General features: G+C 38.3%; 1 protein-coding gene across 1 annotated transcript in view; it reads right to left on the bottom strand.

Annotated features, from left to right (window-relative positions):
* The window catches only part of LOC126455890 (Down syndrome cell adhesion molecule-like protein 1 homolog), a 120,135-nt gene that overhangs the window by 92,194 nt on the left and 13,992 nt on the right, over positions 1 to 13,949 (bottom strand). Inside the window, exons 3-4 of the mRNA XM_050091650.1 lie at positions 7,731 to 8,159; positions 2,866 to 3,104 (exon numbers count right to left, since the gene is read on the bottom strand). Coding sequence (XP_049947607.1) covers positions 2,866 to 3,104; positions 7,731 to 8,159 — 668 coding nt within the window. The remainder of the gene's footprint in view (positions 1 to 2,865; positions 3,105 to 7,730; positions 8,160 to 13,949) is intronic.

Here is a 13,949-nt window from a genome sequence, read left to right as displayed (position 1 = left end):
AAGAAACAAATGGACCACCCTGTTACTGAACATGCTGCCAAACATGACATCTTTCATTTCAATGACTGCTTCTCAGCCTGTGCCATATGGATCCCTCCCACCAACACCAGCTTTTCTGAATTGTGCAGGTGGGAACTTTACCTGCAATACATCCTACATTCCCATAACCATCCTGGCCTCAACCTTCATTAGTTATTGTCCTCACCCATCCAGCCTCTTCCCATTCCAACATTACACAGCTGTCATTCCTCCATCACATCCAGTCTTTCTACTTCTCTCCTCTTCCTTCACTTCCCGCCCCCCCTCCCCACCTCTCCATTGCCCTCTGTCTAACCTGCAGCACTTCACTCTCCACCATCCCCACCATACTACCCTTGCCCCCCCCCCCCCTGCCACCACAGCCTCCTCCTTACCCCCATGCAGTTGCCACTCCCATTATGCACTGGTGCTGCTGCTCGCAGTGTGGTTTCAGTTGCCTGAGACTTCTGTCGTGTGTGTGCATTTGCTTTTGCGTGTGTGTGTGTGTGTGTGTGTGTGTGTGTGTGTGTGTTTGTGTGTGTGTGTGTGTGTGTGTGTGTGTGTGTGTCTGTGTGTCTAAGTCTATTGTTGACACATGCCTTAATGGCTGAAAGCTATATTTGTGACAGTCTTTTTGTTGTGCCTATCTGCGACTCAGCATCTTCGCTATACGGTAAGTAGCAACTTTCCTTTTCACAATGTTAATACAGTGTTTTAGAATTATAAGAAAGTGACCCTTCTAAATCTGCATCTCTGTGGCATTTTACTTTATGATACATACAAGTGGTCCACAAAGAACTGACCTGGGCTGCTCATTGTTGCTTCAAAGCTGTTCAACTTCATTTTGTATTGTTGTTTCTTTATTATCTAGTTATTACATATGTTTCCATTTGTTGTTATAACTGATGGTGGCAGGCAACAATTTGTGCATAACTGGTAAGCATTCTGCATTTGGGGCTAGTTTTTCAAGTGCCACCCTGTACAAGAAAGTTAAGAACTAATGAATATTATTTCAGCCCATTTGCTTGAAGGAATAAACAAATGATGTAAGAAAGCTTCCCAAAACATCAAACCCATAATCTGCTCCATGTTCACTGATGATATCTTCATGATCTGGACTGTGGGCCAAGACTTCCTACCCTCGTTCCTTCAAAACCTCAACATCTTCTCTCCCATCCACTTCACCTGGTCCTCCTCAACCCAATGTGCCACCTTCCAGGATATTGACCTCCACCTCTCTGATGGTTCCATTCACAACCCTATCCACATTAAACCTACTAAGCAGTAACAGTGCCTGAGTTTTAACAGCTGCCATCTCTTCTAAAAAATCCTCCGACACAATCTGACCACATATGAACAACATATGTGCAGTGATGATAACTCCTTTGTCCTGTATGGCAATGTTTCAGGAAGGTTTTCACTGACCGGCACTACATCCAAAACCTAGTCCACAGATTTTCCATGCCATATCCTCACACATTCCGAATCCTCCCACCACCCCCAAGAATCAGCTACAAAGGAACACCTTCCCTGTCACCCAACATCACCCTGGACTGCAACAGCCAAACCATATCCTTCCTCTGAGCTTTCATTACCTCTCATCATGTCCATCCCTCCTAAAGTGGTGCCTTGTCACCCACCCAACCTACACAACATCCTAGTCCATCACCATGTCACTCCCTCTCCCAACCCCTTGCCACAGGTATCATATCCCTGTGGTAAACCAAGGTGCAACACCTGCACAATCCACCCACCCAATGATTCATACTCCAGTCCTGTCACAGGCTTATCATACCCCATGAGAGGCCCGGCCACCTGTGAAAGCCACCATGTAATAAACCAACCCTGCTGCAAACATTGCACAGCTTTCTATGTCAGTATGACTACCAACTGCTGTCTACAGTATGAATGGCCACTGACAACCTGTTGCCAAGAGCAGAGTTGACCACCGAGTTGCACAACATGCAGCTGAGCATAATGTGCTTGATTATAATGGCTGCTTCACAACATGATACATCTGGATCCTTCCCCCATATACCTGCTTCTGTGAACTATGCTAATGGGAGCTATCCTTGCAACACATCCTCTTTTCCCGTAATTTTCCTGGTGCCAGTCTCTGGTAACCCACTGTCCTCACACACCCCACCCAACAGTTTCTCCTTTCTCCATCCTGTCACCCCCTGCCCCCTCCCAGTTCACATCCCCACTTCACTTTTCCCCACTGGCTCTGGCAACCGTGCATTGCACGCCTAGCCCATGCACCTACCACCCCTCTCTCCTGCATTCCTACCTGGAAAACTGGCTGCCTCCTCTTCGTGTCTCCCACTGCCTCTCTCTCCTTCAACCACCCCACCTCACACAACCTCCATCACAACTGATACAATCTAGTCCACCTGGCGAAGTGGAGCACTGGCACTGTGTGTCCACCGGCACACATGCGTGCCCACGTGTGTGTGTGTGTGTGTGTGTGTGTGTGTGTGTGTGTGTGTGTGTGTGTGTGTGTGTGTGCTTGACACCAGCTACCTATCCATGAGTCAGGGCTTCTCATTTTCAGTGAATGGTCTTCTTTAATCCAGAAGTATTCAGAATAAACAAGTGGGATATACTTGGTTACAGAGTAATAGCTATAGACATTAAAAGAGGACATCTAATTACAGTTTGCATCAGATATAAAAATATTGTCATCCTCCGCTACTGTAGGTTCATTTATTCACTTTATAACTAGTTTTGGGAAATTTATGTCCATTACAATTGCTTTATTATTCATGGGACTGTGCCTGATAATGGAATCTAGTTGTTTTGCTTATCATATTTGTCTTTAACACACTTGAGTAACAGGAAATTTACCTTCCAGCTTACATGAAGACTTTCTGAGCTGACAGCCCTGACTCTTATTTCTTGTGGTGCTTCTCCAGGAGCTTCTTCTGCAGTGGTTACTGTGATGGTATCACTAGCATTTGAAGATCCAAGACTGTTTCTTGCTGTAACTCTAAAATGGTAGCTATTAGCTGGCTGCAGTCCAGTGATACTCGCAAAAGTCTGATCACCCGGAACAGTCATCTGAGAAACATTCTTCTCCCATGCCACTACACAAGAAAACCAATGATTATGTCTGAAAAGGATGTTATTAACAAAATGAGCATATTAGCCTTTCAGAGGACTTTTAATACCCTAACTTACTGTGATAACCTTCAAAGCAGTTCTGCATTTGGGATTTCATCATATCCTTCTCTCATTAAAGAGATAGTATTGGCCATATGGATGTGCTCTCTCTCTCTCCCTCTCTCTCTCTCTCTCACACACACATGCAAACATAAACACAAATCCTTCAGGAATTTTGCATAGTGACATACTCATTGGATTCTTTATATTCAATGTGCTTCATGTACAGATCTGAAATATTGTCAGCAGTGCAAAATTATTACCAAACAGTCAATGATAAAGATATTTTCTGTTACAGAGTAAATTTAATCTATTGGTGTTATGATGTTTCTACTGAATTTTGTATCTGCCATGCCAAATCTTTAGCATTATGTTGCATTTACTGACTATTTGCTGTACGTATAGCACTTGCTGCCTTTGATTTCCCTGACCCTTAATTATATTTTTGCTATATCTTTGGATGCTTTATTACATTGAAAACTTAATCAAAGTAAAACTTGGGGCTTTAAACCCAACTGTCAAGTAAGAAACAATAACAACATGGAATTTAGCAAGTGTTTGTAAAATGTGGTTAGTGACAGTGCCTACTAAAAGTCAAAAAAACAATTTTGTAGAACTTGAAATTTATGAACCTTAAAACTCTGCCATCTGGTGATCAAGATGTATGTGACAGGCAAAATGCCGCCAGACTTCAAGAAGAACATAATAATTCCAATCCCAAAGAAAACAGGTGTTGACAGGTGTGAAAATTAGCGAACTATCAGTTTAATAAGTCGCTGCTGCAAAATGCTGACATGAATTCTGTACACACAAATGGAAAAGCTGATAAAAGCTGACCTCAGGGGAGATCAGTTTGGATTCCATAGAAATGTTGGAACATGCAAGGTAATACTGACCCTATGACTTATCTTAGAAGATTGATTAAGGAAAGGCAAAACTACTTTCCTAACATTTGTAGACTTAGAAAAAGCTTTTGACAATGTCGATTGGAATACTCTCGTTCAAATTCTGAAGGCGACATGAGTCAAATACAGAGAGCGAAAGGCTATTTACAATTTGTACAGAAACCAGATGGCAGTCATAAGAGTCGAAGGGCATGAAATGGAAGCAGTGGTTGAGAAGGGAGTGAGACATATTTGTAGCCTATCCCTTATGTTATTCAATCTGTATACTGAGCAAGCAGTAAAGGAAACAACAGAAAGATCTGCAGAAGGAACTAAAATCCATGGAGAAGAAATTAAAACTTTGAGGTTTGCTGACAACATTGTAATTCTATCAGAGACAGCAAAGGTCCTGGAAGAGCAGCTGAACGGAATGGACAGTGTCTTGAAAGGAGGATGTAAGGTGAACATCAACACAAGCAAAATGAGGATAATGGAATGTAGTCTAATTAAATCAGGTGACACTGAGGAAATTAGATTAGGGAATGCGACACTTAAAATAGGAGATGAGTTTTGTTATTTGGGGAGCAAAATAACTGATGATGGTTGAAGTATAGAGGATATAAAATGTAGACTGGGAATAACAAGGAAAGCAATTCTGGGGAAGAGAAATTTGATAACATTAAATATAGATTTAAGCATCAGGAAGTCCTTTCTGAAAGTATTTGTATGGAGTGTAGCCATGTAAGGAAATGAAATATGGATGATACATAGTTTAGACAAGAAGAGAATAGAAACTTTCAAAATGTGGTGCTACAGAAGAATGCTGAATGTTATACGGGTAGATCACATAACTAATGAGGAGACACTGAATAGAATTGGGGAGAAGAGGAATTTGTGGCACAACTTGACTAGAAGAAGGGATTGGTTGGTAGTACATGTTCTGAGGCATCAAGCCATCACCAATTTAGTATTGGAGGGAAGTGTGGAGGGTAATAATTGTAGAGGGAGACCAAGGGAAGAATACACTAAGCAGATTCAGAAGGATGTAGGTTGTGGTAGTTACTCAGAGATGATGAAGCTTGCACACGATAGGGTAGCATGGAGAGCTGCATCAAACCAGTCTCTGGACTGAAGACCATAACAACAACAACATGGAGTAACTGTTGGATGAATAAAAGCTGTCACACTATAAAGCTAGATAAAACAATTAAGCTATTTACAAATGAATACTCTGCACAAGATACCCATACTTATCCAAGAGAACAGAAATAAATGTGCTAACATCAAAACACCAATGGCTGCATGTGTTCATGAACTACAGTGCTTGCACTGTCTTTGCTTATCTTCAACTGTTCTGCTCTCATTGTCAAAGACAGACCTCCAGCAACATGTGACCACAGTGCTTCAAGTGAATCAACGAGAAGTGTTTCCTGACAGTTTCCAACAGCTTTACAACCAATGTCAGAAGTGTGTTGTGGCTAATGGTCATTACTTTGAAGGCAAGTAAGGGTCTTTTCTTTGTAACTCTTGTTTTCTTTATTTTCAAAGACCGTTCACAAAACTTTTCAGATGTACTTTGGATGTTATATGATGTGTCAGGGCTATATGGATGGTCATCCTTTGTTTCTGTTACCCAATAGTTTCTTTATCATCAAATTGCATTGAAAATAATTCTTATCACGGGAAATGTATATGTATTAACTAAAGATACAGTATGAATATCATCAGCAACATTTTAGCATGAAAACTTAACTAGTACTGTAATTTAGATTAGCCATTTTTTTTAAAAAAAATAGGTAACTGTCAGTCTCAACAATTAAAACTTCATTGTATCCCACACAATTTTTAACGACATTAAAACACATCTCGCTCATAATTAGCAACTTGGCATAGGAAAGCAAGAATACAATAAACAGAAGTGAAAATACTGCAAAATGTGGAAAAACTTGACCAAGACAAAGAATTACAAATGTTATTAGAGCAGAACAAAAACTGCTACTCTTTTCAGAGTTGAGTTTTTGAATGGTGTATAGGCATAAAAACGAGATCTGGAACATAGTAGCACAATGTATAATTTGTGTTCTCTTTCAGAATTCACAGCCACAAACATAAACACAGCTTCATTCTCACAGAGTGGTACTCTGAAATGTATTGCCAGTTTATAAGCACAATAGGGCTCCAAGTGGATCACAAGGACAATCTCTCTCTCTCTCTCTCTCTCTCTCTCTCTCTCTCTCTCTCTCTCTGTGTGTGTGTGTGTGTGTGTGTGTGTGTGTGTGTGTACTTTGAAGAAGTTTATTCTCATCACTGGTGCATTTAAGGAAAACATTTATTACATATCATTAGATATTTGGATAACACAGGAAACCATTTTATAGTTCTTGTTTTTGGGTGTACCAACCATTCACTGTATCCAATAATCAATGAGCGACTATGTTTATTCATTTATTTCTTTATATTCTAGCAGCATTTCCTACTTCCGTATGAACATGATAATTTTATTAAATTATTCACAGAAGTGCCAGATGTGGAGTGGTGCGGCAAATAATTTTTAGATATAATAATGAGATGTAAGCCAAAGTTTCTGTGGTATTAATATGCTCTGATATGATTAATCATCTGTACAACTGTAGAACTAATGAATTGGCAACCAGGATCATTAGACTGCTGTTGGAATATATTGTTCAAGTGATATAACGGTGCCATTCCATTCATTTTTGACAAGCTTGAGCACAAGCAGTTTATGTTATAGCTGTGCGTTCAAAATGAAACTCAAATATGATAAGATGTGGAAGTGTTCACTAACACATTAAGATTATAACAGCACAGAAGATTAATTTTGGAAGCTCCGATGACAATAGTGTCAGGTTAAATGGTTAGTTTTATGATTAAAATGTCCAATAGTGAGACTATTAGTAACCATTATGGATAATTCCACTTCCAATGATTAACTGAACTTCTTGGCATCTAGACCAGTCATTTCTAATCTTTGACCAGAAGCTTAAAACTATGTTGACTGAATAGTCTTTCATCAGATCAAGAACACCACGAGAAAAAATTTCTCTGCAACAGGTCTATTGTTTTTGTCACTGGCATACCTGGCAATAAGCACTTTTTACTGAATGTTGCAATGACATTAAATCTGTGGATAACAAGGATTATATCGCATAAGTATAACTGAGTCTACTAAGTCCTTATAGACAGCTTCATATGAGCAAGAAGTCTGTAATATGCTCTAATCCAAAAATGTTACTAAGATACAGTAGTTAATAACTTTCAAAATGAATTTTGGATGACACACTGATTATGATCTTGTTATGAAATTCTTGTCTATTTTGTTGTACTTATTTTTGTCTGCTGATGGACAAATAAAGTGAACCAATCCTTATTAAACATTTTATTAATTTTACAAATTTTTTGAACTTCTTTGTAAGATATGTGGTGATATGGTTTCTGGATGGCCATCAAACATTACGCCAATGTTTAAGTGAGGGCAAAAATGTTCATCACAGATGTGTTTATTTATGTGCCTACAATATTAGTCTATCCAGAATTTCACTGAAACCTCTAGTGCAATTGTTTTGACAAGTCCTACAACATCTGCAGGTAATTTTCTGTACATGTTTTTGCAGCATAATCAGTTTCTTGATCCAACCAGAAACTTACCTAATTTGTGCTTATGCTGAATAGTATATACAGTGATTTGACTGTTGCCACTGTAAGGTTGTTCCCATGTGAGATTTACAGCTCTGCTACTAAAGTTGAGTACATGAAGATTTCCAGGTGGCTCAGGAACTTCTTGAACAATGACCCAGATCTCTGATTGATCATTCCCATATTGGTTATCTGCATGACACAAGAATGCTGAAGTATCATTTCGAAGAACATTTTTCAGTGTTATTCTCGAGTGAATACCGAACTCCAAGCTTTCTTCACTGACATCAGCCCTTGGATGGTTATGTGCCTCAAACAGATCCCCACCATGAAACCATTTTACTGTTATGGGCTTGTCACCTCTTGCCACACAATCAATTGCAGCTGTCCCACCTTTAGCAACAGTCACATTCTGAAGAGATGTGGAAAATCTTGCAGGAACTGGAGAAAGAAGCAAATATTCAAATAAGTATTTGGCCTGTGGTACTTTTGACTTTTAAGTTTTGAACTCTATTTATTCAGTAAACCTATATATTGAATTAGCAGTTTCAATGTCATTTCAACAGCACAATACAAAATACCATGAATCCATTATGTGAATATCTATTATAAATCAGGATTGGCAGAAATTATAATGATGCAGATACCTTCTATTTTCATCTGATACTTCAAACTTAACATTTATCATTGCCAGTTTACATGGAGGTGACAAAAATCATAAAATATTGATACGCATATATAGAAATGGTGATATTATCACATACACAAGGTAAGAAAGGGTAATGCATAGGTGGAGCTGTAATTTGTACTCAGGTAATTCATGTGAAAAGATTTCCAACATAATTATGGCTGCATGATGGGAATTAACAGACTTTGAATCCAGAACGGCTGTTGGCACTAGAAGCATGGAATGTTCTGTTTTGGAAATCATTAGCGAATTCAGTATTCTGAGATCCACAATGTCAGGAGTGTGCTGAGAATACTAAATTTCAGGCGTTACCTCTCACCACTGACAATGCAGTGACCAATGGCCTTCACTTAATGACTGAGAGCTGTGACATTTGTGTAGAGTTGTCAGTGCTAACAGACAATTAACACTGCATGAAATAACTGCAGAAATCAATGTGGGACCTACAACAAATATGTCTGTTAGGACAGTGTGGTGAAATTTAGCACTAATGGCTATGGCAACAGATGACCGATGTGAGTGCCTTTGCTAACAGCATGAAATCACGTGCAGTGCATCACCTGGCTCGTGACCATTTCAGTTAGATAATAGGTGACTGGAAAAACATGGCCTGGTCAGATGAGTGGTGCAGGCCCTATAAAGCCAGTGTCATGTTTGCGAATGGTTTGAATAATGTTCCAGGCAATTCAAGCAAATAATTTGGCCACCCAGACCATTTGACACGAATCCCATCAAACAATTATGGGACATAATTGAGATCAGTTTGTACACAATATCCTGCACCGGCAACAATTTCACAATTATGGATGGCTATAAAGGCAGCAAGGCTAAATATTTCTGCAGGAGACTGGCAATCATTTGTTCAGTCCATGCCACATCAAACTGTTGCACTACACTGGGCAAAAGGAGGTCCAATATGATATTAAGAGATATCCGATGACTTATGTCCCCTCAGTGCTTGGTGCTGTAGGGCTCGTAATGCTCCTGAATGTTGGGCCCCTCTACGACAAAATGTACTCATATTTTTTAAAATGTATTATTTTTGTAACATTTGAAGGTAATGACTATAACATTTTATTTCTCTGGTTAAAATAGTAAAAGATGCTATACACTTAAATGTTCTGAACCATTATTTCACCACTAAATTAAACATTACTCAAAACACTAAAAGTTCCCATTGTGGTTGACTTTTATTACCTTCATCCATACAGCAGAGACAAGATGTTTGAAACAGAATAAGACATTTATAAGTCACAAATGGATGACTTCCATTTTTGTCACCGAAGGGCTGCACTAGATAACAAATTTAAGTGACTGGCTGCTAACTATTCACAGGTTGATAGGGGTTGGACTGTGGACGGAAGAGAGGAAGGTGTGAGAGTGGGTGATTAAAACTGGAGAAAAAAGGTTTATGGAGAATAAAAACGTGATTTAATGTGTTTTACATTATCTGGTGTCATGTGTGGCTATTTCACTTTGTTTTTTGAAGGAAGTGAATTTGAAGTACCATTAGTTTTTACCATTAGCTTTTGAATATTAAATGTTGTCAACATAATTACAGATGTAAAGTAACAAAATCACATAGATGGAAATTTAGCGTTGATGACCATCAGAAGTTCCCTTAATTTTGCTGATTAATGCTCATAAAGAAAACTACAGTCTTGAAGAAATTAACTATAGAAGTGTTCCTATGTTGCTTTAATTTTTCAGAAACTTGATAGCATGGATTTTGTGACTGTTAAAATTTTGAAGTAATTGACAAGCATTTTACTTTAACTAATGGAGTATTTATTTAACTTATCTCTTTTGCAAAGAAATTGGTAACTGTAAAAGAAAGTAAAGCATACAGAAACATGGGAAGATTCTAGTAGCTGTGAGGGGTGTTAATAATGCAGTATATTTGCTTGCATTATAATGAGTAAATTTTGGATAACTTTTGAACTTGTTTTTAAGTGTTAGTTAAAGTAAAATGCTTGTCAATTACTTGAAAATTTTAACAGTTACAAAATCCATGCTATCAAGTTTCTGAAAAATTACAGCAATATAGGAACACTTCTATAGTTAACTGAAAGAATGAAAAGATGTTCATTTTTGATAGTTAGAAGCTGTTTTCAGATTGGAGTATCGCATGGTTTGACATTTAGTAACTGTTAGTCCACAATCTGAATCTAACTTAAAAATAATGATAATGATGATGCTAATAATAATAATAATAATAATAATAATAACACTATTCACTATTCACTAACATAGTAGTGTTTAATTATTAGTGACTGAAAAACAGTTTGAGTGAATTTATGAAAGTAATTTGAAATCTGTGAAAGATCAGTTGGAGGGAAATGATATGTCAGTGATGGTCATAGTGAATAATGGATGAAATAAGAGAGATACCGGTAGTGTGACAAAGGCAGAGAATGTAATGGTTGAGGAAGTTGAGATCCAGGAAAGACAACAGAACAAAAATTGGAAGAAAGGATGATTAACAGAGACTCTGAAGATGGAAGCACAACAGAGTTAAAAGAAAGAGGAAAAGAAATTTATTAAAATATGAACATAGTGGAACCCTGAAGTAGACTGTGTACATCCGGATAAAGTAAGACCTAGAAGAAGGGAGCAACCTACAGAGCTAATGGCATTTATGATGCAAATGCTGCACCAGCACCTTTGTAAGAAAACACAGGACCGTCGTACAGAAATACAGCAGCTACTTAGAGAATTTCAGAGCATCAATAAGAAGACAGACAATTTTAGCAAAAACATAGTCAAGAAGATTGAAGAAACTAATAAAAGGCAACATGTGGTCACTGAACAGTCAGAAAAAGTAATGAAGGAAGAGCTTAGAAAACCTTAAGGATGAGATTGGCAACAAAACTACTGAAGTGAGGAAGGAAGTACATGAGGAAATGACAAAAAAACTGAAGAAAATGGAGACTGGAATTAATACAAGTTTTGAGGAGATCAATGGAAAGGAGGAAAAGGTAGAAGGGCAGTTTGACAAATTAAAGGACAGGCTGAAAGGGCAAACTAGTGAATATGAAAAGAGGTAATTCATTATTGAAAAAGAGTTGACTGAAATTAGGTAAGAAGTGAATGTAGTAAAGACAGGTGTTGGGACTTTTATTCTGGTGGCATCTTTGCTGTGTGATGTAATGGCAGTAATATTTTAAATAAGTTTGTTACTAATAAATTTGCACCAAATTCTGAGCTATATCCTGTGTCATATTGAGATATGTGCGGGATGATAGTCCAGAAGGATAACCAGAAAAGAGTAACATTAATTGTGTAAAGAATCTTTCAGCTGCAGACAATGTATCATGGTGTGTGAAGTCAGGGAAAGGAGCACAACTTTTTAAGGAATTTAGTAAATTGTTTTTAGAGGAATACTGGTCCAAGAAGAAGCAAAGAAAGGCTAACACTGAGTTCAAGTGAGCTCCTAGTTATAGAAGAGGAAGGAGAGAACATTTTGAACACTGCTGGCAAAGTAAAAATACCTTAACAATACATAATGTGGTTATTAGCACTGTTAGCTACAACAGGTGTAAGATGTATTTTGTTGGTGCTTCACAGTTTAAACAATTTTGACTGAGATAAACTCAATCTTCTTCTTCAGCACACCAGAGTAAAAGTCTGCACAGAAACAGCTATGTGAAAAATCCATGCAATATACATGTTTATTTATATATAAAAGCCGACTTCAGAACTTTCCTTTGTGTGAGACTGTATATACAAGATTTGTGTGTCAATTTGAAGTTCCACATTTTCATATTTTACTGTTCACATCACTTCTGCATAATCTTTCACTGATTGTATCAATACCCATTTCTATTGTCGATATATTGTAAAATTTTGAACATTCGTGAGTGCTGTGTTAAACTCATACTGTTATCATCAATTATAGGCTTGAACTTAATTGTGGTCTTTTAAAATGTTTAGAACAGTAGGCCTATCCTCATTCTCTAATTTCATTGTACAATTCCATGAGAAACAGGTTATTTTTGAGAATTTTTGGATGCTTAGAAAACTATATTTTCATAAATTACCAGTACAAGTGTTTTACGTACATAACTTATTTAAAAGTAAATCAGCATTTGTGGTACACAGTTCTGCCAAAGAATACACTACCCCTGATTTTCAGTATATATCAGTGCAAATAAATATACATTTTTGAGAATTTTTGGACGGTACTGTTGTCCTTTACGTAATCTATGAGCAATTTGTAATAAATTGGTGTTTGTTATTTAGTTACTGTAGCAGATATTCTAAAATATTGTGCTATAGCTAGTTTTCCATTAAGGAGGAGTAGACCTATATAATATCTATTTATCATAAATTAACTCTGTTTTTGAGTTTGCTAACAACTATAATCAACCTCAAAATGTTTTAGGGAACTAGTAATTTTCACCACAGGTTTTTGCGCTGCCTTTATAGAAATCTTGTTTTGTGTACTTGCTTCAATTCCTATAGGGAATTGGCAACTTTATAGCTCAACAGATTAAAAAATAGTAAACAGGTTTACTTTATAGGTGCTTATTTACTGCCTTGTAATACATTGCAGCAGCCAAAATGCAGTCCCCCTGTGAAACATGGGATGAGTTAGTTGACATTCATAAGCAGCTGGAAATTGTCCTGACTACTGCCAAATGATTGGCAGCTGATGCAAATCAGTGTGTTGGAAGAGCTTCTGAGAGTCGTGTACATGTGATACCAATACCAGAGGTATCTCAATTACTATCCTCTTCCATGGGTTCTGTCTTCTCTGCTAAAAGTACAGGATCTGTCAATACTCGCCCACTTGAGTGCAAGTGGTATGTCAATGGTACATCTGGGTGTCCTGTACAGGGTGGATGGGGATGAGGGAGGACTTAGGGTGTTGTACTGATCCCGCTAACCAACAAGTCTGGGGTGCTGTCTTTCACAGAAACCCACTTCATCTATTTTGGGGAAAGCTGTTTTGTCTGGTGTCAAGAGGAGACCAATATGAAATGGAAGGGGGTCTATTAAGCATTGGTAGTTCACATGTACTGCCCTCAGGGAAATGACAGCAAGGGATGGGAAAGGACACCAGGTGCACTGAGTATGTATGCCTGGAGGCCTCACTCAACATGTTGAAGAGACTACTCCAGCAGCTATTGAGGGAACAGAGTGCAATCAACTGCAGACTGTGGCATGGGAACAAATGATGCCTGTCGTCTGGGCTCCGAGGTCATAGTTGGATCATTTCAGTGACTGGCAGAGAAGGTTGAGAAGACCAGCCCTGTGCATGAAGTATCAACAAAGCTCACAATTTGCAGCCTTGTCCCCAGAACTGATGGTGGCCCTTTGGTTCTGAGTCAAGTGGAAGGACTGAACCAAAGATTTCAAAGGTTCTGTGACAAGCTATGTTGTCACTTCCTGGAGTTGCACCATAGGGTTGAGAACTATAGGGTCCTCACAAATGGATCAGGTGTGCACCGCACACCAAAGGCTGCTACTCAGGTAGCTGATGGTGTGTGGTGTGCACACAAGGTTTTTCTTAGATTAGGCAACTCTCCACTAAGTCTACA

The sequence above is a fragment of the Schistocerca serialis genome, chromosome 2 (genome assembly GCF_023864345.2).
Source record: "Schistocerca serialis cubense isolate TAMUIC-IGC-003099 chromosome 2, iqSchSeri2.2, whole genome shotgun sequence".
NCBI lineage: Eukaryota > Metazoa > Arthropoda > Insecta > Orthoptera > Acrididae > Schistocerca > Schistocerca serialis.
Note: the sequence above shows the minus strand (reverse complement) of the source record. Positions and strands in the feature narration are given on the sequence as shown.